This window comes from Brachyistius frenatus, unplaced genomic scaffold (assembly GCF_029030835.1).
Source record: "Brachyistius frenatus isolate BFR_SWC_R1_liver_20210118 unplaced genomic scaffold, ASM2903083v1 Contig_1, whole genome shotgun sequence".
NCBI classification, from domain to species: Eukaryota; Metazoa; Chordata; class Actinopteri; family Embiotocidae; genus Brachyistius; species Brachyistius frenatus.
Genome location: NW_027210600.1, coordinates 11,012,032 through 11,037,614, shown reverse-complemented (window position 1 = coordinate 11,037,614; position 25,583 = coordinate 11,012,032). Strand labels below are relative to the sequence as shown.

General features: G+C 44.6%; 1 protein-coding gene across 2 annotated transcripts; it reads right to left on the bottom strand.

The window, feature by feature from the left end:
- Positions 1-1,311: 1,311 nt before the first annotated feature.
- Positions 1,312-25,341, bottom strand: mettl16 (methyltransferase 16, N6-methyladenosine). Of its 2 annotated transcripts, none has more exons than XM_069690331.1 (10): positions 25,272-25,341; positions 24,818-24,965; positions 14,945-15,132; positions 13,102-13,242; positions 12,000-12,115; positions 11,653-11,795; positions 8,902-8,971; positions 7,363-7,452; positions 2,536-2,709; positions 1,312-2,175 (listed from the first exon to the last, which is right to left on the bottom strand). In XM_069690331.1, exons 2-10 carry the CDS (start codon positions 24,943-24,945, stop codon positions 1,555-1,557), a joined length of 1,671 nt encoding a protein of 556 aa, XP_069546432.1. In that variant the 5' UTR covers positions 24,946-24,965; positions 25,272-25,341; the 3' UTR covers positions 1,312-1,554. The 2 variants fall into 2 exon arrangements, with proteins under 2 accessions (XP_069546432.1, XP_069546422.1); XM_069690321.1 differs by having other exon boundaries at positions 25,176-25,320.
- Between the last annotated feature and the right edge of the window lie 242 nt (positions 25,342-25,583).

Here is a 25,583-nt window from a genome sequence, read left to right as displayed (position 1 = left end):
TACTTCAGTTCCTGTTCACCATGTAGATTAATTATACAAAATGTAATCAACAAATAGAATATGATGCATTACAAGAAGCTTGTTTTTTTTTGTAAACAACCCATCAGTATGTGATTAAAGTAAACAGATGTAGCTCCACCAGCTGCAGCATAAAAGTGACGGGACACATTAATGCATCAGGGCAACAAATTCAGGCTTTACTGCAGCATCACTTTGCAAATACACGATGCAAACATAACCAAGTAAATATGGACTATATAATATGTGACCTGCCAGCAAAACACATGGTCTCGGTATATCTTAATTGCATGGAAACAACTAACAGTTATTTTCAATATTGATTATTTTTTAATAATTCTATAAAATGTTAGAAAATTGTGAACACATTTTGTCTAACCAACGCTGCCAAACTTAAAGATATGCAATTTACAAATCTGTCAAACAGGTGAAAAGTCCTCACATTTGAGGGGATCAAGGCCACACAGTAAATGTTTTACTTAATTAATAACTCTTATCTGAATTCATTTCCTGTCCCTCATTTAATTAATTTGCCGATTCTTTCAGCTCTTGTTAAATTGTTATTGTAATCACTCTTATTCAAATCAGCCCAAAATGGCAGCAGTAGCCAGAATGATATTTTAAGTTGTTTGTACGTCAGGAAACTTCCTCTTTGTGTCGGAACAGCCTCTCTAAGCAGGAAGAAATAAATATCTTATCCTAAACTTTTTTTTTAAATGGTTGAAAAATGATTATTATGATCAGCAGCCAAATAAAAATAAAAGGAGGACAAAAGTGCCTGTTTTCAACATCGTAGCTCTACTTTCCTGAGCTCTCACGTAACACACACACACACACACACACACACACACACACACACACACACACACACACACACACACACACACACACACACACACGGAGTCAAAGTCCAGCCGTGTACCAGCACATGGCCCTGGGTCTATAACAGTGTTTTCCTGTTATTCACTCGGCCCTGTTGAGGAAGCGTGTCTCCTACGGCTGATGAATAATAGCGTACTACAATACTGAAGGCTCTACAGGCTCAAGAAAGACTGAGGGGCTGCATGAACGGCCTCAATTACTCCCGGCTGTGTGCACATTTAAAAAGGAGCAAAACCGTCAATCCAAAACACAGCGTGTCATCTAGCAGCAACTGCAGGATTAAATCCGAGTACAACAGATCAGGACAGGAAGAGAAGACACACTCGCACTGCCCTCTGGTGGCCATTTAAATGTACTGCAGGTTAAAAGACCACAGGTGTAAAGGATGCACTGCGATGAAGCGAAAATGTTATAAAAATGTACATTTATTCCAAAACTTTTGATAACTTTGAGGACAAAATACTACTGAACAGTGATTAATACCTTAACAGGTAAACTAACAAGAAGCAGTAGTTGTTGTCAGATCTTTCCAAAGCCGCCCTAAAAGAAACATCGACAGACAAGCCCTCGACAATCATCTCTAAAAGAATACTTTCACTGTTTTACACCTGAATTAACCATTGTGAGCACAAGAGGACCTGTTGTTCTGACTATTCAGGACTTCGCGACAGACTTTAAAAGTGTGTTCTTGAGGAACGTGCAGAGCTGGTTCATCAGGTCTTTGTTCTGACCCTCCACCCAGTGCATCTCAACCACTACATCGCCCTCCTCCTGCATAACACTGAGCAGACACTTGAACAGGAAGTGTTGGACGGCGGCGGGGCTCAGGGGTCGTTTGGAGGGCAGTTCACTCGCTGCAGCAGCCGTTTCCTTCGTCTCCGTTTCCTGTCCGGCTTCAGTGCAGGTGGACGACTCCATGTCCACATCCTCCCCTGTCACAGCGTCTAAGACCTCTCTCTGTTCTGCGCTGGTGTCCTGGGCTGCCTCCTGACCGGACTCATGAGAAGACGTGGTTTTGTTCTCGGTGTTCCCGTCCCGGCCGCTGCTGTTCGTTGCGGTGGCCGGCTGGTTGAGGACGGGTGCGGGGGGGCCGGGAGCAGCTGGGGCCCCCGTGGGTTGGGAGCCGTTTCCAGCACAGCGAGGCGCTCTGGGAAGCTCTCGCAGCTGACGCTTCTGTTCACGTTTCTTCTGTCGGCCGTGGATCCAGGTGTTCTCCACAGCTGTCAGGAAGAGGCTCTGCTCGTGCCGCCTGCACGGGACACGTTTGTGCAGCACCTGCAGAGCGACGCACAAGACCACCCAGGTCAATACTTGAGGGGGAGACGTACCACGCCATCTTACTCATTATCGTGGCACACGTTTGACCTCAACAAAGACTGCATTCAAACTGTGAGCTAAGAGTGTGTTCAGAGCGCTGCAGAATACGTTTGTCGTTTTTAATTCTTTTCAGTACTACACTGCACCTTATTGTGAAGTATTCTTCCAAAATGACATCTGTCCTGTGAAGTGCGTATTAGTGATATGAGCCGTGAAGTCTTTGACCTAATGCTGCACAGAGATGCATTCAGCTCCAGACGCTGAATGCACAAACACCCGTGAGGTCCGAAGGGTCCAGAACGCAACACTGACTCTCACCCGCAGGTCCGTGAGCGTCTTCTCCAGCAGCGCGCTGATGCTGTCCACCGGGCCGCGGCCCGTGCAGCCTGCGGCCGAGGCTTTGGCCTGCAGCTCCTTCAGTCCTGCCTTCGCCAGCGTGAACGACAGCGGTTTCCGGGCCTTCTCCAGTTTACGCTTCTTACTGGGAGGAGACTGAGACAAAACAAAGAGAGACAAAGATTTCAACAGCAGTATCTGCACCAGACATTGCTCTGGACAGGTCGAACAGATATTCAAATCAAAAGGTATATTTATTTGAGAGTAAAACAGAGTTGCAAGAGGTCACGGACAAATCAAAAAGGGGCGTGTGCGGTTATCAGTACCACAGAGAGCTGTGGCACTGCAGTCGATAAGATCCTTCATAAGGTGCATGATCCCTTTAGAAATATTCAAGACCAGAGAATTTGGTTCAGCCAATGTAAACAGAGTAAAACGTTCTGCAGATTAGATATCGCTGAAATAGTTTTCTATATCTGCTCTGCATCCTCTTCTCCAGCTCTTCCGTGTTACAAACTAAAGGACGCAGTCAGTGTTTGGTTTTGGTCCACATTTTCAGACGTCTACATCAGAGACGGGAAATGACTTGAGTGATAGTAAAAGTTCAAACATGTCCAAACTGAAGCTGCCAGCAGATGGAAGCGTTTACTCGGTAAAAGCTCGTATTTTGGCAAATTTAGAAATCTTAGAGAACAAAGTTGTTTAACAACTGACTGCACCGCTTTCCTTTCTGCACCGGAAGAAAAGTCTTTCAACAAATTCATACACACTGGTCACACAGTCAGGCCTGTGTCTGAAAGTCCAACACCACCAATACAACTCAGTTAGTCATATCCAATAAGAAAATCTGAAACTGGGGAACAGTTCTACTTTTGTCTCCTTCAGAAGAACAAAGCTGTCACTCAGCACTGCTCCTCATACACCAACTTCCATTTCCACCACAGCAAGTAAACAGCACACAGGATGACATACGACAAACTACGACAGTGTAAAAACTATTACACTCAAATTTCAATTAAAAAAATGTCAATTCTTTTTTTTTTTTTTTAAACAGGGAATAAAACTGATTGTTAGAAAGTGGTGGGAATATAAATCACCTTTACACTGTGCCACTTAGAGCTCAGATTTCTGCTCTTCTTTCATTTGTTCTTTACATTTTAGTCGGTAATTTAACGAAGCAGATTCCTTCTCTGGACGTTTGTCAAACAAGTCTGGGTTTTTTTTGGGGCTAAAATGAAAACAAGCTGAATAAAAAACATTCTCTGGCATCAGTAGGATTGATGCACAGTGATACAGATCAGTGCATGACGACATCATGGACAGATCTAAAGAGGATGGATGATTTTAACACACCACGAGAGGGCGCTCACACCACGCCAGCGCCACCTCAACCTGCAGTGAATTAAACTCTTTCCTTTTTCTAATCCTCTCTAATGTCACAGTAATGGCGGTGGAGGTCACTACTCGACCGTGTCCGACTGCAGGAGCTTTGATGCGATGGTCCGCTACACGTCCGCTGCGGCGTTCACATGTCTGCTGAAAGTGTGTGAGCAGCGGTGACGGAGCAGACAGCATGGCCGACTGACCTACAAACAGCAGAGGGAAGGAGCAGACTGTAACCTTCACACCGTTACGCTGATCAGGGGTTAACTTTCAATGACTCCTGTAGTTTAGCACACTAGAAGACTTTTACTGTAGTCTGTATTTATAATATTTCCTTTGTATTGTATATTTTTCTGAGATGAAAAAAAAAAGAAAAGAAATGGAATAAATAAGTGGACACATCTTCTCTCGTCTCTGCTGCACTGTCGAGGGAAAAAAAAAGCAGCAAAGTGTTCACTCCCACTAAAAGCTCTGTAGTCTCCATCTTTTGATGAGGAGTTAAAATGATGGTCCGTTGTAGATGCACATTTAGAAGAGATGGACACATTTAATTAATGGGCTGACGATGGGTGCTGCCTTGTCTGGCTGCTTGTTAGAGCTTCTTTTATTTCTCATTGTTTGTCCCAGACGTTTCTCCCCTTTTCTCCGCGCTCGGCAAGCCCAGCAGCTCATCGTACCAGGGAGGAAATCAATAAAATCCATCAAGCCAAACCTGTCTGTTTGTATAGCGCATCCTTGACACAGATTCTCACACTAATGCATGGTATATAAACACACACACACACACACACACACACACACACACACACACACACACACACACACACACACACACACACACACACACACACACACACACACACACACACACACACACACACACACACACACAAAGAACATGAAACCCACATGTAAGGTTTTACAAGCAGACCTCTCCACTGAATCACAGCCTCTTCTGACTCTGCTGCTCTTTCACTCTATTATTAATCCCACTTATCCACTCTACCTCATTGCAGTCACACACAACACACACACACACACACACACACACACACACACACACACACACACACACACACACACACACACACACACACACACACACACACACACACACACACACAATACAACATAATAAAAGCCTGGCCCAATTTCCAAAACTAGACATGGTAAAAAAAAAATCTTCGAGTCCAACAAGAGCCATTCATTCTCTCCAGATATAATGTTGTTCAATCATCTATCTTGACCCACAAGGTCCATATGCATACACACAACATGCACACGCACACACACGCGCACACACACACACACACACACACACACACACACACACACACACACACACACACACACACACACACAGGAGAAACAAAATGCTTCTATTTCACCTGCAGGCAAACACTGTAAAATCATATTGTGATCACCGCTCGCCTCCCAACCCCCATTTCCTTTTTGTTAAGTCCCAAACCTCCTGCCTGGACTGCCGACCTCCTGATCCCTCGTCCTGCCAGAGGCCTGTATGAGCAACAACAAGCCTCAGGGCTCAGATAAAGCCTGACAGTCTTTTCTGCGTGTGCATCCTCCTCTTTTGTCTGCATTTGTTAGATTTCTTCACCCACATTGTGTCGACCTTCACTCCAGTAAATCCTCTCCAATGGTCTTTTCCTTCTAAATTAAAAATAACAAGATCTAATATCATTCGACATCCAAATGTAAACAGTCACATTGGAGGTTCGACAACAATGACGATGTTACGGCAACTTCTTCTTCCTCTCATGTTGGACTGAGGCCGCTACAGTAACTCACTAGCGCCTCTTGAGGTTCGGGCTTGTACTGCCAGGGCTAGCTGATTAGCATGCTAACCTCAGCAGACACTTGTGCGACGCAACACAAAGACATCAGCGCTGTTGTTTCTCGTCATTCTGCTAGAAATATTAGTGGCAGATTGAATGTTTTAAAATAAAAATCGTACCCATCTGTAACCGAGGCTTGCTGATGTGAGGATTGTTGAACTGTTGGGTTTCTCTCAGTATAATATGGGAAGGTCTTGACCTCGGTGTGTACAACGCCCCGAAATGACTGAAGTTGTGATCTGGTGCTATTATAAAGGTGCAATCAAAAAAAATTCAGAGACGGCTAGTGTTGCATGTGAACCACTGGTGTTTTGAATTTCACAGTGGGCCTGGAGAAAAGAGCAAGTCTTGTGTCAAACTGAGAAAATTTGCAACAGAGACCCTTGAAATGCTTCAGAAAATCAATGTAAATGAAGAAATGAGCCGTGTTTTGAATGACATTCGTGTGGCAGGACGTCGCTGTCCAAAGCTGAAGAAGGTGTGAGGAGCAACCGGAAGGTTTTCTTTGACCCTCGCAGGGTTGTGCACCGCGAAGTCATCGTGTGTAAATCAGGTGCTCGTGAAGGTTACGGCTTCCCCGGGCAGTCTCTGAACTTTTTGATTGCCCTCTTCTAAATAAAACTGAATTGAGTGTGACACCTTTAAATAAAAGAGAAGAGTAAATGCTTGAGATAAAACTGGTGTTGATAATGTTTTGCAGGCCGCCGCGGTGATAGGAGGGTTAAAGTAGGTCAAAGTTGCATGCATGTCACGTATGTTACAGTCTATATGTAACATTAATGAGCACCCCCATGCGCATACATGTGTACCGGACGAGTCCAGAAACACACGTGCAGGCAGAATTAGGTAGTCGACCATGCAGAGAATCACACAAGCAGAAACATCTGCCGTGTAACCACATACACACATACACACAAACACACATGCACACATACACACATGCTGGAGGGGTCTGACTGGTAATGATGGCGAGCAGCTCCCAAGTGTACATGACGGTGGATCTGTGTGGATGTGGAGGAGGAAGAAGAGGAGGAGGAGGAGGAGGAGGAGGGTAGCAGGAGAAAATGTAGGCCAATCATTCTGCTCAACTGATTTTGTGCTGAAAAGGCCATAAACGGAGATGAGTCCAACAAACAGCCTTCATCACATGGCCTCTCCTCCACCAGCCTTCATTCGTTTGATTCAATCGGCATTGGTTTTAGTCCTCTCTCTGTTCTCCTCTTCATCTCCAACTCTCTTCCTGTCCAGACAAGTCAGCGTTGCAGTGTGTGCGAACAGTCCTGCCCTGGCAACTGTTGCCTGGCTACAGCATGTTAGAAATCACATGAACATCTCCCCAGAGGAGGGAGTGAGTGCACATAATGGAACGGGGCTGGAGGGAAAGAGGATCGAGGGTGGAGCGGGACTGAGGTGGTGCATTATTGAGGAGGAGATTTTTAGGAAACATCCTCCAGCAGAACAAGAATGTGTTGAAGAGGTGACCTGCTCGGGCCCCGACTGACCCGAATTATCCAGAATTTTGTTACCCAGCTCCAATAAACGCAATCTGAACTACACGTTTGTACGAACTTACCGGAACAATCACGTCGTCATAGAAACTCCAGGCCAGCGCCCACCTCATGGTGCGTCCCTGGCAGAACTCGGTGTGCGTCACTTTGGGCACCTGAACAAAAGGAACACAGAAAACACAGTTAGGCATGACGCCAGCCGCATACAACCAAAAACAGCATTTAAATATCGGCGAAGCTCAAGTAACCAGGCCAAATATGTTATGATCAAAATATCGAATGCATCAGAAATGACGGCAACAGAAACTAATGACATGCAGTGAAAAGTCTGATTCTTGGATCCCACTGCGCCGGTTTATAAAGAGTCATAAAGGCATTTAAAGCTGCTTCATCTGAACGGTCCAACAGCTTTCAAATTCATAAAGAATAGTGTGCAAAGTCGCATACAGTGTGTCAGGTGGTTATTTTATATGTACGTTAAGAAACATTTTTGTCTGCTTGTCAAGATGTAGTTAATGCATCCATAACAGCACTCCCATCCTCATCAATCCCAGGAAGTAAGTACCCCTGAAATAAAAAAAAACCCAAAAACATTAAAAGCTAACTCCACAATAAAAACATACAAGATCTGGAGCCTCTGAACTAACCGACAGCCGTGACCGAGGGTTGACTGATATGTTCGGTGTCTGTGATTAAAAGTCACTACAGTTTGAGAGTTAACTCTGCAGCTTATTCTTCTGACTATGAAGCAGGAACTGGTCACACTGGTGATGAGTCGACGAGATGTGCTTCCACTGACTTTTGACTGCCAATTGTGGGTGAGAAAATAACGAGTACGGACTCATGATGTGAAAAAAGCCACAACCCATTTAGTGTGAAAATCCTCATGCTAACAGATCACCTTAACGGACTCTGAGGATTGCGTCAGTAAATAGGGGGAAGAGGTCTCTTAGAGGAAGATCAGAGGTCAAACCTCTCGGAGCCTAAGGCACGTTTTTATACGTAACCAGCAGTCACATTTTTCTAAATTAAAAAACGCAAAGAGAAACGAGGACAGGAAGCAGAGTAATGGGTGACGAAGGCATGAGCAGGTTTCTTTTTACACACACACACTTTAAAATGAGGCGTCGGCCTCCTCCTGGACGTCAGCCAGCGCTGCACTCACTCTGACGAGCAGCGACGGCAGCCTTAAACCTCCGGCGGAGGGCGGAGGGGCGGCAGGTGCAGAGGAGAGGGGTGTCTTTCTGTTGGTTTTAACCATGTGAGGAAAGACTGGCGCCGAACCAGAGGCCTGCAGCAATCACAAGTCATGTGCTGCGCTATTATTCAGGCTAATGACTCTAATGCATGTTCGCTACAGAGTGCCGTGTGATGCAGCCACGCACTGCAACAGAAGTCGGCTCATTCATGACACCGCTCAGCTGGCAGATCAGAGAGGGCCAATCTGATCAATACACAGAGGGGTGTTGGTCTGACAGCGTTGTAACAAGCCGTCATCAAACCGTGTGAAGAGCAGCGAGCTCCTGCAGGAACACACCGAACACGCCGAGTTGCTGGATGTGAGCGTGTGTTTGTCTTTGTTCTGGGTCTCTCTGGCTACTCACCCCTTGCTTCCTCAGCTCCTCTTTCAAAGGTGCCAGGCTACATTTCTTCCCCAACATGCAGCTGTACCACCTGCGGAAAGAAGAAACCCCGTCAGCCAGCTGTGTGTGACTGTCGGCAGCCGACGAGCCGAGCAGAGATCAAACGAGCAGAGGTGGGCGCAGGGGAGCAACCCAAAGGCGAAGTGAAACATGAGAGACAGAAAAACATCCGGGTGTGCGCGGTCCCACAGTGGAGGAAAAAGCTGTTTTGAAGTCGACCCGTGGTGGAGGCCTGATCAATAATCTCTGCTGTGCAATAAAGACGTGAGGTTGGTCCGGATCAATGAGCAGCAGAGGCCTGCTGGGAAGATGAACACATCAGGGAGTCGGTGTGGAGGGACGGCTGGTCAAATTCACCGACTGCAATTTTCATTCGTTTTATTTGAAGCTAATCATCTGGTTGATATCTCATCACGACAGGTTGATAAAAAAAACAAAAAACACACAAAACATGTAAGTGGGGATTAAATAAATATGTTAGGAACGTGAATATTGAAACAAAGTCCGGCCGCCGTGTTCTCTCCACTTTTATGGGTGAGTTCGGTCAGTTAAACCTCCTCCGACTGTCTCGCTGCGGAAATCCAACCGAGAGAAGCTCCAAACTGATCCGAATATCGACACTCATCCGAGTCGCCTTCATGTGTGCAGTCGCAGCGACTAAGAGCTTGTTTTGTCCTGCTTTTTGCCTCTCAGGCCGGCCACACACTTCTAAGTGGTGGTTGTTGGCCCGGTGTGCAGCCTGTGGGTGGAGACTGCAGGTTCAGCTTCTTCTGCAGCTGCTGTCTCCACCTCCTTCATCCTGAACAGGGTAGCGGGGCGGCTGGAGCTCCTCCCAGCTGACTGGACAAAGGCAAGGTACTTCCTGGACAGGTCAGCAGTCCATTTTAGGGCTGACGCAGAACATGCATGTCTTTGGACTGGACACAGAAAGCCCCCGCCCCGCCTGCAGCTCTGATGCATTTTGATGGGTGCTTTTCATTATTATCAAGATATTTATAGACTAAACAATAAGACAATTAATCAAGAAATATACAAATAACTTGTTACCGAGTCAGTTGCATGTCAAGTTATTACTAAATAAAACTCAACATAATCTCAGAATCATTCAGTCCCTCAATTACACTTAATATGGTTTTAGGTGACATGAATACTCTTATTATAGGTCTTATTACACTAAGATTAATACAGAAAACATGATAGTCTTTAGTATAAATATATATAAATGTGATGTCCCTGTTAAAAAAGCTCTAACTTTATTGTGTCCCAAAGTAAACCTTTGTACATCACTGACTGATGACAAAGGTGCCGTTAAACTGAGCTCGACAAAATGACATCATGCAAACTGTTTATCTTGTGACTGGTAGAAGGAAAAGGGCACCAACATGTAATCAGGTTAGGGAGGTATGAAGATGCCCAGAGGGTGAAGGGGGGGCTGGGAGAGTAACATGTCAGCCCCAGTTGACACAATGAAATATTAAAGAGCTCTAATATTCACAGATGTTCAGCACAGTGGGGAGAAACCCCCAGAAGAGATCCCCGAAGGCTCCACCAACCTCCACCTGCAGCTTTTCATGAGTCCCTAAGAGTGCAGCTGCATTAGCATCCCCATTCACGCCTCTCGTCTCTGAAGCACGAGCACGTGATTACAGTCTTATTAGCAGAGATGGTGATTTTCATATCAATGGCACGATGAAACATTACGACATTTCTAACTGCAGTTTTGGGGGATTTGGCTGCATGTTATCTCGCCTCTGTCTGACAGTAATTACCCTTCGGTAGAAAGAAGGGAAAGAGGAGCAGGACAGGGAGGTCCATAGAGACACCCCGTCTCTAAGGACCAATCGGAAAGGCTGGCAGTGTTGCCATGGACACCTGGTGGCTCTGGCGTCCCAGCACGCTTTTGGGAGTGACAGTCGGCTCCAGTTGGTTTGGCCAGAGCCTCAAACCTGTTAAATAATGCTGGATTCACTCTTTCCTCACTACAAAAGTGTCACACAGAGCTGCACAGGAGCAGGCAGGTGTTAACATCAGTCCCTCCCAGGGAGCTCATCTTTCCACTGAAGCATTATGCACGCACATGCACATGCACACACACACACACACACACACACACACACACACACACACACACACACACACACACACACACACACACACACACACACACACACACACACACACACACACACACACACACACACACACACACACACACAGAGCTCTCCCTGCAGGAGGCCGAGCAGGCAAGGCACATCTAATCAGTTTTATTAGCACCACTCTGCTCAGGTCTCACTCGGCTGCCCCGGTGACAGCCGTGGTAACACGGGAGGGTAAAGTGACGGCCGCCAGAGACGCCCCCACCCACCCACCCACCCAAACACAGCTGTTCCCTGTGGGTTCCCGGAAACACAGCGGCGTCAGTGTGTGCCAAAATCATTAAAGCAACTGTGGGTGACAGCTCCATCATCATGCAGCAACCCATCTGCCCATTTTACCTCTTGGTGTCTCCCCTTCACTACAGCTCTCAGCAGCCATTTCAACCTCTTCAAACCTCTCCAGAGCAAAAACGACTGCAGCACTGCTCTGCATCCATCTGCCAATTTAAATATGTATCTGTGTGCTCCTGGAGTTTGTCTGCGATCGGGCAGTTTAGATTCAGTTAGACACAGAAAATACACTCGCTAGAAAAAAATATCCCGTCGTCTTGCTCACCGCAGGCGTTTCTTCAGCTGCAGGCTGTCATGAATGATCCTCTTGACAAACTCCAGTTCCCCACCCTCTGCCATGATCTCCGTCACCCCGCCTGTGTTCACTGAGCTGGGAGGAGGTCGCCGTGAGTTCCTAGAGTTTACCCCCTGGAGAGAGCAACAGGACAGACAGAGATTAGGGCAAAATCCTATTAGGAGCCCGTTAATATCATGTAAACAAACAGGTGAACAAGAACTCTCTTGACTCTCCATCAGTCACATCTGTCATGTTCAAAGACGTGCTGAATGATTAAATGTTTAGACGGGACTCCAGTAAAAGATTTAAAATGTTAAAGGCAGGGAAAAGTTGACCTTTGCTTCTAGCTGGTTGGCAAAAAAAGGAGGGTTGCACATGCAGAAGTCGTACACGATTTCTGTCTCTTCTTTCAAGGCGTCCATCAGTAAAGTCTTCTGAGGGACTTTCACAACTGGGGAGAGTAAAAGAAACACGGAGGTGAGACAATGATCTGTAGGCTGGATGTTTCATGAGGTAGCACTTTGACATTTATGATTATCAATCCAGAATATGGGGCTCCTGGAACAGATAGTGTAAAACACTCAGAGATTCGCAGACCAAAGACAGACTTACTGCCCAATTCTGACAGTATAATGAATCTAATTCTTACAGTGTGACTGTTTAAGACCCACACCGACAAAACCTACAGAGAAATTATGTCAAATACACTTGCTGGGACAACACATTTTTCTTCTGTATTTTCAATAAACGATGCAGTAAAGATGGACGTGAGCAGATTGATGCATCTGTTTACATCAATTAAAAAAAAAAAAAGAAGATGTACAGTCTACAGCTACAAAGAACAAATTTTAGTTTCTTGATTGTTACAAAGTGTAAAAAAATGCCGAGGCTGAGGATGCCGGTGTCAGTTTGCTTGTTTTGTCCGACCAAGAGCCCAAAACCAAAAGATATCTAACTTACTATCACAAAATGCAAAGAAAATCAGCTAACTCTTCAGTTTAGAAGCTGAAACCTGAGAATGTTTAGTTTAACGAGGTCCCGTCCAATCACAATGACCGAAACCGTGGTTGTATCAGAGCCTGTCACACAGAGTGGACAGTTCTTTAAGAGAGACTAAAAAACGTTTTATGTCAAAGGGGAAACGCCCGAATATTCTTCTTAAAAAAAAAGACGTTGAATTCATGAGCAAAAAACACACTTGGTCAGATATGACCAGCAGCTTACGGTTGGTTATGTTAGCTGAATTTTAATAGACGCTGTTGACATTTCTGAGTCTCACCATCATTCTGTAACTGTGACTCAAGAGGTCGCAGTGCAGACGAGGCTACTTAATCCCCCTTTAAGACACACCATGTTAAGAATACACAGATGGCTGCTGTTTGAATCATCTAATGTCTTGAGATTTGTGATTGTAAAGGATAAGCGGACCACACTGACCTTTGACCAGGTCCGACAGCTTGTTCTGCTCCACATTTTTGGTTGCGTAGTCGAAGCAGATGTCATCCACCTCTGTGGCAAGGAAGAACCAGCCGTTCATCGTGGCTCCCAGGAGGGGATAGATGCAAGACGCCCCGGTGCCTGAACACACAAACACATGCATGTTCCTGGCAGCTTGACAGTGATGTATTTACTCACGATGATGATGGTTACAGCTTCCAGTGGACAATATGGAAATGTGTTGTTTAAAGTAAGTGATTGTGCGAAGGGAAGGATGTCCAAGAATGTGACATGATGTGTTTCTAAAAGAATTATCTTTGACTTAGTGTCCTTAATGGACGATAAATGTCAGTTCCAGCAGTTTTTATTAAATCATTCACATCTAACAAAGACCAAAGCTGCATAATTCAGTCGAAGGCTCAGGCAGAGAGCACATCCGTTAGTAAAGGAAACGCCCAGCAGTGATCCATCAACGAGCAGACAGCCCCAGCCTGCTGCCAGAAAGGTCCAGGGTCACCACTCAATGACCTCAGGCCTTACAAAGGACACACACACACACACACTTACACACACTGACATTTGGATGGGATTTGGATGGGATCTGGCTGATTTGTACTGGGAACACTGGGACTGACTGGAATCATTTGCTTCAGGCACCAACTGACATTTCATGTGCTGCTCTGAGCTGCAGGCAGCAGCATAAAAAACAAAACAAGGGTAGATAAAAAAAAAAAAAAAAAGTTCCCCCACAACACCATTCATGACCAACACGAGCACCTGAGTTACACCCGTTTTTATGATCACCAGTCCGGAAAATCTGTGATTTCTCTCCATGCACATGAAACCTGAGTGAGGAGGGCACTTCAAAGCTGCAGCAGAGAGCCGACCCCAGTGAGTAGGGGTGGTGGGGAAAGACGGTTGTGTTGTTGTGGAGGAAAAACGTGCGCCTTTTCAATGTGAGCGGGCGCACTGTCATGTTGGAGAACCATGATCCCATGGCGTCACAGTTCAGGTTTTTCTGCCTTCAGGACGTCACAGTAGAACTCCGTGTTGACCATCCGACTCTAAGGGATGAATTCACGAATGTCAACGAAAAAACCCTGGTTGCTACTGACCTGACGCACCTTCTTCAGTCTTGGACGGCGATGTTACGCCCTTCAGAAACGCCAACGCCACTAAAAACACCTCTCCAGGCTCACTGCTTCATTGTCGGAAGCTTGCTGAAGCATGTCAAGGGTTTGACACCGAGTTTGATGTGCGCCTTTTCCTCACGTCTACAGAGAAATCACAGACGCACCCTGAACACTGCTCACAAAAACACGTTAAACTCAGGGGCTGATGTTGATCATGCAACAACACTATAAAAATGTACTCATCATAGTTAACTCCTTCCCCGTCTCCGTGCACATCCACTAGTAACAAGAGCAGTCCCAACTTTTTGGTCCACAAATAAACAAGAGCTGCTAAATCAACATTTAAATGAACCAAAAAACTGATCAGCAAAGGACCTTTTTTTTTTTTTTTTTTTTTTTTGACCTTCTTTCATGTTTACAGTTTACAGGTGTCAGAGGAGCCGTGCTGTTGGCTTAAAGGGAAAATCCACCAATTCTACAAAAGTCAGTTCACAGGTCGAGTACTACTGCACGTGTGAACACAGTTATATGGACCTGTTGTTGCTCCAGCGGGACGCTGGGTTTAAACATAAACATGAATCCAGCCCCTCCGTCGCTAGTTTGAAGTGGTCAACCTCAACATTCATCTCAAACCCTGCAGAAACTAATAATAAGTAAAAGTGAGAGGACATTTTCCTTATGACACGTGTACAGAACTAAGGCGGTGGTACCGATGTCGATGCCCCTGCGTGGTTGCTTCTGCCCATCGATGAGGTCCTCCACCCAGTGGATGTAGTTGAGGCGCAGGGGGACGGTGGGTATGAGGCGCTCCAGAGGGATCTCGATGGTCAAACCAAAGTCCTCCTTCAGCAGGGTGCAGGTCAGCGCTCGCACCGCCTCCGGCTCTTTGAAATTCACACTGGAGGAAAAACACATGTGGTCGAATGAGTAAAACATTTCGACCTCAAACACCTGGCAAAGGCAGCTGCACAGAAAGCGGAAAACACACCGGGGCAAAGCTAAACTTTATCTGATGGAAAGAAGGAAATTCAAGGTTGATTACAACATTTCATCTTAACAGATAAAATGTTGTAATCAAAAACATTGATGTTAAAACAGACTCCGACCTGGTAGGAAACAGGTTTTACATAAAGTTTAGCCAGCGAAGCCACTCGGCCTCCTCGTCCTCCCACCACAGATGTTTCCATGTTGCCGGTTCCTCAACATTTATCTTGGTGAATATGTGCTGCTGTCACTAACTGGGGCCGGTGGACAGAGCTACATTAATAAAACCAGGTTGTGTCCAACTAGACTTTCACTTTAAAGGATGATTTCCTCTTTTTCACAGCAAAATATTTTTCAGGATTTTGTTTTCCACCACCGCCTCAATGTAGCTGGTCGTCATAGCGACGTTTCAACACAACACATTTTTGTCAACCAAACAGAAAAGCATCTGCATCTCATCGACTGACCACAGGATTGTCGTTTAATAGAGGACTGAATGAAAAAAAAAATCGCAGCCGCCATAGCAGCTAAGCAAGATCTGCAGTTTGTGCAGAATGTGTCGCACAATGATGAGAAAGTGATGACGACTCTGTCTGACCAATCAGCTGGCTGCTGTGTTCTTGCGTCACCTTTTAGTATCGGCTCAACTCGCTTTGAACCTCGACAAAAGTGATACCCAAAATTTTTTAATAAAATTAACAAATTACCAGCTACTGTGCGCAACTTTTGCTCGATGGAAAACCAAAGAAGTCGAGGAGAGCAGGGTCATACCGTGTGGTGGAAAAGAGGCTTTGCTGATCCTCTTGTTTTAACACTGAGGCCACCTGACAGCAATTTACCAAACTGCTCTTAATACAGCACTTCATTAACCTCCTGCTCCTCCTCTCTGCACTGAACCCCCTCTCACACACACACACACACACACACACACACACACACACACACACACACACACACACACACACACACACACACACACACACACACACACACACACACACACACACACACACACACACACACAAGGGACAATAGGGAGATAAGTAGCCCATCAATTTACAATCCCCTGCTGATGACAATGAATTTCACGTTTCCAACACAACTCAGACCTCCCACTTTTTTATTCCCAGTCCTCAGTCCGCTCGTTTGGCTCTCCCGTCTCTTTCCTCCCGACATGTTTAATGATTTCAGCTGTCACACGAGCAGGCAAAAGAGCGCCAGACAAAACGCGTGGGCGAGATAGGTATAATTAAAGCTTTGCGGAGGGCTTTCGCACCTTGGCAGATGCAATTAGCCACATCCTGGTGATGGGAGCATCTGGCACCTCCCGAGTTGGGTGTGAGCATAATCCAGCAGAAGAAAAACAGGTATGGCCGGTAGAGACGGAGCAACAGTTCCCGCTTCAAAAAAATCCAAAGCTGATTTCTTTTTTCACAAATCAATTACACGTAAACAGCTGAGATGTTTTGCTCTTTTAGTATTCAGCTTCTCTCCATAACAAAAAAAAGAGTGAATCCCCATTTCCATTTTGTCCATCTTACGGGCCTTTGTGACAACTTCCCAGCCTCCAACTATTTAATTTAAACAAGTGCAAAAACAATCCTGCGTCAAAAAAAAATTCAAGGGGCTTCAGATAACGGTGACATATGAAGTCCAGTTTGAACCAGGAGGTTTACCGGTGGCGAAAACGCAGCCCCGAGGTTTCTACCGTGAAGAGAGGGATGCGTGCCGTCACATTTGAGACAAGCGCAGTGGTTTTCAGCATGAAATCCTGACGTGTTGCAGGAGACGTTGAGCACGTTCAACTTTCATGTTGGACAACAAATCAAGTTTGAATTCCTTGAAATGTTTCAGCTGACTGTAAGGTGACAGGATGCCTAGCCGTAAAAATATTTCATTACATTATCACAGACTCGCAGCAAACCTGGAGCATGTTGGTATTAAGAGTGGAGGAAAGCGGCGTGTTGGGGGTCCAGTAGAGGCCCTCAGCGCCCTGCGAGTGGTGGGGAAGCAAAACAGACCAAACACAGGTTTTGTGATGGTAGATGATGCGATTTTAGCCACAATGCAAGTCAGGACATGAAATGGTCAGTGAGTGACACTTATAGCTCACAAAGCACTTTATAATTTTTGCCTTACATTTATACACACACACACACACACACACACACACACACACACACACACACACACACACACACACACACACACACACACACACACACACACACACACACACACACAAAATCAGGAGCAACTAGGGGTTCAGTGTCTTGCCCAAAGACATATGAGCAGGAGGAACCAGAAATTGGACTTCCAACCTCACAATTAGCAATTTTCCCACATCAATATGAAATCTTCTTATGTTAGAGCAGATGAGTGGTTTGAACCTACTCCATGTGTTTTTTTCAGTTTATTGTGAACAAATGAACTGAACTACAGGTGTGAAAGCACCTTCAAAAAAAAAAAAAATCAGGAGGTGGTCCCTGGTGGCGCCGTCTCTCTCCTCGTTTCACCGTCATCTCTCTACAATGATCTGTCTAATAAAGCCATAAAGTGGCCAAAAGACATTTCTTTAAGAAGCAGGTGAATTTATCTGATGAGTTAAAAAAAACAGGAGACAAACATGCCGCTGAGGTGATTCTGCTCACTGATCTCTGCATCTTCATTCAGGAGTGACAGTGAAGACAAACGACCCCGAATGAGAAGTGATTTACCTTCACAGCCCTACATCAATCTTACCCAGCGTCTCTTCACCTAATGAACATATAAGGTTAATGGTCCAGTTTCAACAGCTGCCGACCTCTCACAGAAAACTACACCTGGTTCCTCAGAGGACCAACGACAGAACCATGAAAAAAACAAAAAAAAACACAAATTTGCACTTTAAAAACGGCCCGAGCTCCGAGGAGGAATCGGGCTAATGAGGGAGAAGTGATAAATCAGCATAATGCTCACACTTTCCCAAAATGAAAGCCGGCCTCTCTCATCTGTCCGGCTTTCATTTCTCCTCAGAGGCATCATTAGATAAGGATCAATATTCAGAGAGGAAGCCTGCTCAGGCCAGCCCTCTATTTTTAGCCACTCATGTATGTGTGTGTGTGTGTGTGTGTGTGCAATGCAGACTGATCACTCCCATCAGCAGCACTGCGAATGCCACATCACCATGGCAACCCCACCTACCGAACAGATGAGGAGAGCACGCAAATCCGGCCACGCTGGAGCAATGGCTGATGCCAGAAGGAGCGTGAGCGTGCCCGCGATTTACGCCTCCGCTGCCACGTAGGTTCACCGCTGCGAGCTTACGCCATTGACGACGGGGTACAGTGTGGGACAAATCCGAGTGGGACGGTTGTGATGAGATACTGTGTACTCTAACAGCACTGCAAATACTAAAGAGGCTCGTGTTCGGGGGAAATCCAACTGGACCGGGTGAGACGGAGCGACGGTGTCTGCCGAGTCGGTGGAGGAGAAAGAATAAAGAGATTGAGCAGCATAAAAGTTCCTATTCCAGGCGGATGAAGAGGACGGCGTCATTGAACTGAAGCGGAGTTTACTGCTGAGACAGACACCACGCTACATGATCAGCATGAAACACACACACACACACACACACACACACACACACACACACACACACACACACACACACACACACACACACCTTCAATCTGCGTCCACAGAGAGATGACCTTCAAGGTACATCTACTTCACTCTGAGAGCGCTGGGAAATATTTTGTGCTGATTAGCAGCAACTTCTCTCATGTCAGGTGTTTTTCTTTTGCACACATTGAGTCCTCACAAGAGCAGCAAGGACAGCAGCCCATAAAACTCACCATGAATTTAAAGATAAACTAGTTATGAATATCTGAGCTCATTTTGTGGTTCTGCATTTTGCGGATATGCCGAAGAGACGAACCATCAGGATCCCAAAAACAACCAGCACCGAAAAACCATCACGATTATCATTCTGGTTATTTATTAGGCTCTTGATATAATTATTGAAATTACTGGAGTTTTGCAAGTGCTAGCCATGGTCTCACTTGTCATTGTTTAACACTGAACATAGGGCGGCACAATTAGTCGTAATAAAATCAAGATCTCGATTAATGATCTCATATTTAAAAGACAACGATTCTGACGCATTTTCATTCAGGACATCAGCTACATCAAAACAAGCGCTCCTACATTCTCCACAAACAATTTACAAGCTTTCCTTGCTTGATCTCAGTATTTGTATTATTATTATTATTATTATTGTTAACATTTTTACTAGAATATTGTGTAGTCTATATCAGGCACCATTATAGTTTAGTTGTCTTCTGTATCAAATAAAAGAGAGCAATAAACATTTAAATTGACAAACATCGTGAGAGAATCGTGATTTTTTTTTTTTGCCTAAATATTAAACAAATAAATCAATTAACTGACTGTATTAGACAAGCCACCAGCATTACAAAGTACTATACAAAGTGTTATATGGAGTAAAAGCAGCAACAGCTGTGAATGGAGGAATGAGGTTTGCTCCTTCACATTAGATTTAGTGGGTGAAAGATGGAAATATATCATGTGAGTTTCTTGGATCACAGTAAAAATTCAGCATGTTGACAATTACATTTGTCAGTTTTGAATCATCACAGGTCCTATTTGTCCATTACTTTTTTTCTCTATTGTCAAGAACTTCCTTAATAATATATCTCCGAACAAAACCGGAGTGCAAATTGAAGATTTTCAAATTAAATGTCACCCGTGCGGTTGCATTTTTAATAACCATGCGTGCCTCCTAATCCCACGCCTCTATATCTGTCTGATCAGAGCCCTTTCCTCCTTCCCCCCCAAAAAAACTGAAACAAACCAACACTCAAGACTATTTTGGGGTTTATCGGTTCCCCGCTTTAAATCCAATCAAATGCACCATATTCCTGCTGCTGCCTCTGGTCTGAGCGCTCCTCTCCGCTATCAGCCCTCCCCACTGACGGCCCCTGAATGAGGGGACACATATCTCCCATGTGGATTGACAGAGTGTCTCCCCAAGATTACTCTCATCCCCCAACTCTCTGCTTAAATACTTAAAAACCCAGTAGATGAATTCATTGAAAAATACAAAACCACACTAATCCCTCCACTGATGGAACGACGGGCTGACGGGGAGGAAGAGACAAAATTTCTGCACACATCTAACCAGAGCTGCTACCACATAAATGAGAAGCAAATCCTGGACATCCGTTCGCACTGCAGGCAAAGAGGACAAACTGGCAACTGACTCTGAACTGTTTTCAATCAATGTCTGTTCAATGTACTTTAATGGTCAAAAAATTATTTAGAAGAAGGTATAGTTTTTTGTTTTGTTTTGGCCATTATGTTTTGGTGACGAAACAAATGTGGTATATCATGTTGTTTATAAAAACACTGTTATAAATCCCAACATAAATACGGCACTTGTCACCAATCGTGACGTCAGCCATGACTTTGTGAGCTGGCCGTCACCATCTTGCTATTTTGGAGCCAGAAGTGACCATATTTGGACAAGACGGGGAGGAGCGAGAGGTGGGTCTGATCCAGAAACCCCAAGGACACTGAGCCCCGCCCACCAATAGCCGAAACATGACTGCGCCACAGGCCTGTCAATCAAATCGACACACACCCAAAAAAATAGCACTTTTTGAGTCCTAATATCGAATGACAGGAATATTTTCACAAGTTCCACCAGAACCCTGATCAAAAGGAGTGAATCCATAAAACGACACTATTGGAGGACTTGTGGCCTCACTTTTCATACCCGGAAGCTACGTCCACTTTTATATGCAGTCTATAGTTGCAACAAACCATAAACCTCCAGAGTCGTCCAAAAACGGTTAAAAACACGTCAGTAACCCACAGTGGAACATTTTCCTTCATTAACACAAACACAGGCACTGTTGTTCATCGCCCGCACAAAATTTCACTTTCATGAACCAAACAATGACTATTCATTAGCCTCAGGTCAATGCTAACATGCTAAACTAAGATGGAGAACATTACAACAGCTACACATCAGCATTATAGCATTTAGCTCAAAGCACCGCGGTGCCAAAGTCCATGAGAGTCGCAACAGCTCAGGACTTTTAAAAGACTGGTAGCTGGATAAATGGTTTTATAGATTTATCACATAGTTGTTGTCAATATATTTCGGTCAGGTAACTTAAAAACGATCCGCTGTAAGCACTAAATAGAATAAAATAATGTATATTTCCTGCAAGTTTGGCCCAGGGAAGTCAGTCTGAGCCGCCTGCTTTACTTCTGGTACGCAATGCTTCATTTTCGTGTCTGCTCATATTTTCCAGTTGACATAAACATTCACACGTGTAACTACCAGCAAGCTATCACGTTTCCTGCTCGTCTAAATTTAAATTCCAGGCTGAGCGTCTCACCCAAACGGTGCCAGCCCATTGTTTGTCACCTGTCTATCTGTCTGTCCACAGACAGACGCAGAGACGCTACAAGCTGATAATTAACACCTGTCACAGACGGATATCCAGGCAGGTTTCACAGCGCGCCCGCATAAGATGATTGACTGGCCACCTCACGAGCACAAAAGACTAGCCCACACCAATATGTTCACAGTCACACACAGATGTTCGGACTCGCTGTAGTGACACCGCGTCCGCCTTCATCTGCATAACACAGACAGACAGACAGACAGACAGACAGAAGCGCTACCTGTCTCGCACAACAGGAACAAAGGAGGACGACAGAAGTCCGACAATGACTGTCAGTTCTCACATTCACCGTCACCGTCTTTTTGTTTTCCGCTTTGTTCTGGTTATATCTACTGAAAGAAATTCAAAAATAAAAGCAGCATGTTGAGACGTCATCCTAAAGAAGTAAATAGTAATACAGTTGTGATTTCGGCTACAATACGCAGAGCCGAGTATCTGCGGTAGCGCTGCTAAAACTGGGTTTTCCAAGATCTCATATTCAGAAGTTTCAACGTTTTTCATTTAACTAGATGAAATAGAAAACGTTTCAAATGGTCCAGTGATCAAAAGATTACCAGAAGTATCATATAAATAAGAAAATATCTAATAAAAGAATTAAGTGAGAAAGATCAGACCAAGCATTCAATCAAGAAGCTGAACAAGCATTCGATGTAAAGTTTCTGTGGCAAACAAGGATTTAAGTTCAATATTCAACTCAAAAGAGGAAAAGTATCGTCAACAATGTCGTATAACCGATCAAATCTGGAAAATATAAAATTCTATTTGGAGGATTATTAATTTACTCTAAGGTTTAGTAATGAATTATTATTACTAAAAATAAGCTCCTTTCTAAATAAAATTATTCTGATTACTTGTCTTAGAAAACTATAACGACACATTAATGAAACACGAATCACAAAACACCAGAGTTGTGTTGTCACAGGTTCAAATATCCTCGCCTGACATCTGCCTCTCATCCTACATGTTTCCTTTATGAAAGCTCTGTTATTTTAAAATGAAGTAGAGTCAAAAACATCCCCCTTGAGTCACCTGGATGTTCAGATTTATGTTAATCCCTGGAGACAGCTCAGGACACAGGACAAACTCTGGAGGCAAACCACAGCTCCCAGTGCCACGACTGCACAAACACAGCAAAAAGAAAAGACAGAAAACTAAGAAATGGAGAGCTGTTCATGTTTCTTTCCCACAGCAGCAATCATGAGCTCCCACTGTTTGATGTCAACTCCACTAATCCCACCAGACATACTCTTCCTTTGTTCTCCTGCCTGGACTTTTCCTCATTTCTCAGCAGCATCTCGCTGAAAAGGACACACACACACACACACACACACACACACACACACACACACACACACACACACACACACACACACACACACACACACACACACACACACGTAATATACATATAATGTGTGTCCAGTTTGAGTGGCACACAGGAAGCTTACTGGCACGTTTTGATTAATACACTAACCTATTTTTTTAGCTGAATTGTGAGTTTGATTTTAACCGCCAACTATTATTGTGAAGTCTCAGTAATGCAGAATGAGAGCAGCAGAAGAGGATGAAGTGAAAAAGAAATCTTTTGATGTTGGGTCCATTAATCATTTGTCCAGCGTTGTTGCCAGAAGCTGAATGAGCAGGAAACATCAGACTGAGTCAGCCGGGACGTGAGCGGTGCTGAATGTGTTCCTCGGGTCCTGATACTGAGTGAGGCTGGCATGTTGCGGAAAATAAGGTCAGCTGATGGCCAAAAGTGTGTGGACATCTAAACATTATACCCCTATGGGAGCGCTGGGCCGTTCTCTACAATCATAACAGCCTTCTGGTTCCAGGCTCCCTACAACCTGGCAGCAGGGATTCACTCCACATTCACACCTGCTGTGAGGTCAACCGCTGGGCCTGGATGATAATGCTGCGTTCATATTACATGGTAAAGAAGAGAGTAGATATAGTGGAGAGTTGTTCACGTGAGGATAAAAAAATACTGTACACGAAGAATACAGCACTGTATTCTAATTGGATATAATTACCTTCAATTGTTCTCTCACATGAAACCATTTCTATGTGGATTTAAAACAGGCCATTCAGAAACTGCTGGCACACAGTTAGGGCCTTCGCCAATCCCAGCTCTGACTGACCACCATCATACTATGAAACACAAACTCATATATCACTACTTCTGTAATGTGGATGTTTGAAATCTTCTTAAGAGACTTAATATTGTGAGACAAAACAATGAAAAGTAGTAAAACTACACTAGTTCCTGAAACTAAGAAAGTCCCCTATTATCTAGATTCACACGAAAAATGTCAAATTAAAGGTGAAGCTGTCTAAAAGTATGTGGACAGGGACTGTACCAGGGACGATCAACACTGTTCATGTCCTTTTGTTAGTAAGTCTTCAAAGTTGCGTTGCTTGATCAACATTAGCACCCGAGTTACACACGTTTTGTGATCATTGGTACGAGCGTACTGCTGCGCTCCATTCGTGCACAACAGGAAGTCTCAGAACTTTTTTTGTTCCACCCTCACGTAGCGTATGTGGGAAAGCAGGATAGAATAGACCAATCAGACAGCAGGATAGAATAGACCAATCAGACAGCAGGATAGAACAGACCAATCAGACAGCAGGATAGAACAGACCAATCAGACAGCAGGTTAGAACAGACCAATCAGACAGCAGGATAGAACAGACCAATCAGACAGCAGGTTAGAACAGACCAATCAGACAGCAGGATAGAACAGACCAATCAGACAGCAGGATAGAACAGACCAATCAGACAGCAGGTTAGAACAGACCAATCAGACAGCAGGATAGAACAGACCAATCAGACAGCAGGTTAGAACAGACCAATCAGACAACAGGATAGAACAGACCAATCAGACAGCAGGATAGAACAGACCAATCAGACAGCAGGTTAGAACAGACCAATCAGACAGCAGGTTAGAACAGACCAATCAGACAACAGGTTAGAACAGACCAATCAGACAGCAGGTTAGAACAGACCAATCAGACAGCAGGATAGAACAGACCAATCAGACAGCAGGTTAGAATAGCCCACCTTTCACTTTGACATGGTCTCTCCTGTAACGGTAACCGGACAGACTCGGTACTTACACAGGTCTCCCCGTGAGGCTGGTGTGAACGTGCTGCTGGAAGTCCGGGTACTTGGAGGCCAGGTAAGTGAAGTCCGGTGGTTTGTCCTTGTACCGGTTCCGGGGATGCATGGACTTATTCAGAGACATGTCCACGAGAGAGTTACGGACTGAGTAGAAAAAGACAAAAGAGTGTGAAAATTATTACTCGCGAGAAACTTTCTTTACCCGCTGTTTACAGTAACACTCATGACGGTAACAAAAGTTGTTTTTTTTTTTTTTTACATCTGAAACCGAAGTAAAAAAAAAAAAGTAGCGTATTGGAGGAGCTAGTTTGAGGCTAACTACAGAAGCTAACGTGTGCACGTGTGCCTGCTTACCGTCACGGCAGCTTTATCTTACGGTTGTTAATGTTAATATCCGACCGACGCTGACTTTTTACACTTTTCAAACGCGTGAAGAAAAACAACACTCACGTTGTCCAAACGTTTTCCCACTCTCTGTAACTCTCTTCCTGGACGCCGTCGACGTCACCGCTTGACACCGTTGCGCGTTGACGTCATTAAAATAGCCCCCACCCCCTCCTCCCCCCTCCGCTAGTTTACTGGGTAAATTTATTGTCGTCAATTAGACTTTTCTGTAAAAAAAAAAAAAATAGGAAAATCACTATTTTAAGATGAATTTGATTATATATATATTATAAACACTATTTAAGGCTCTGTGGTTAAGATATATTGTTTAAGAGCCAAAGTTAGGTTTTATTATAAATATGATTTTACAAGAAATTA

Coding starts and splice junctions, on each gene's coding strand:
- mettl16 (XM_069690331.1), bottom strand. CDS start 24,945: ATGTCTCTGAATAAGTCCATGCATCCCCGGAACCGGTACAAGGACAAA. Junction 2,710..7,362: donor ATGACGACGTGATTGTTCCG/GTAAGTTCGTAC, acceptor GTTTTGTCTCAG/TCTCCTCCCAGTAAGAAGCG. Junction 2,176..2,535: donor AGACGCTCACGGACCTGCGG/GTGAGAGTCAGT, acceptor GTCGCTCTGCAG/GTGCTGCACAAACGTGTCCC.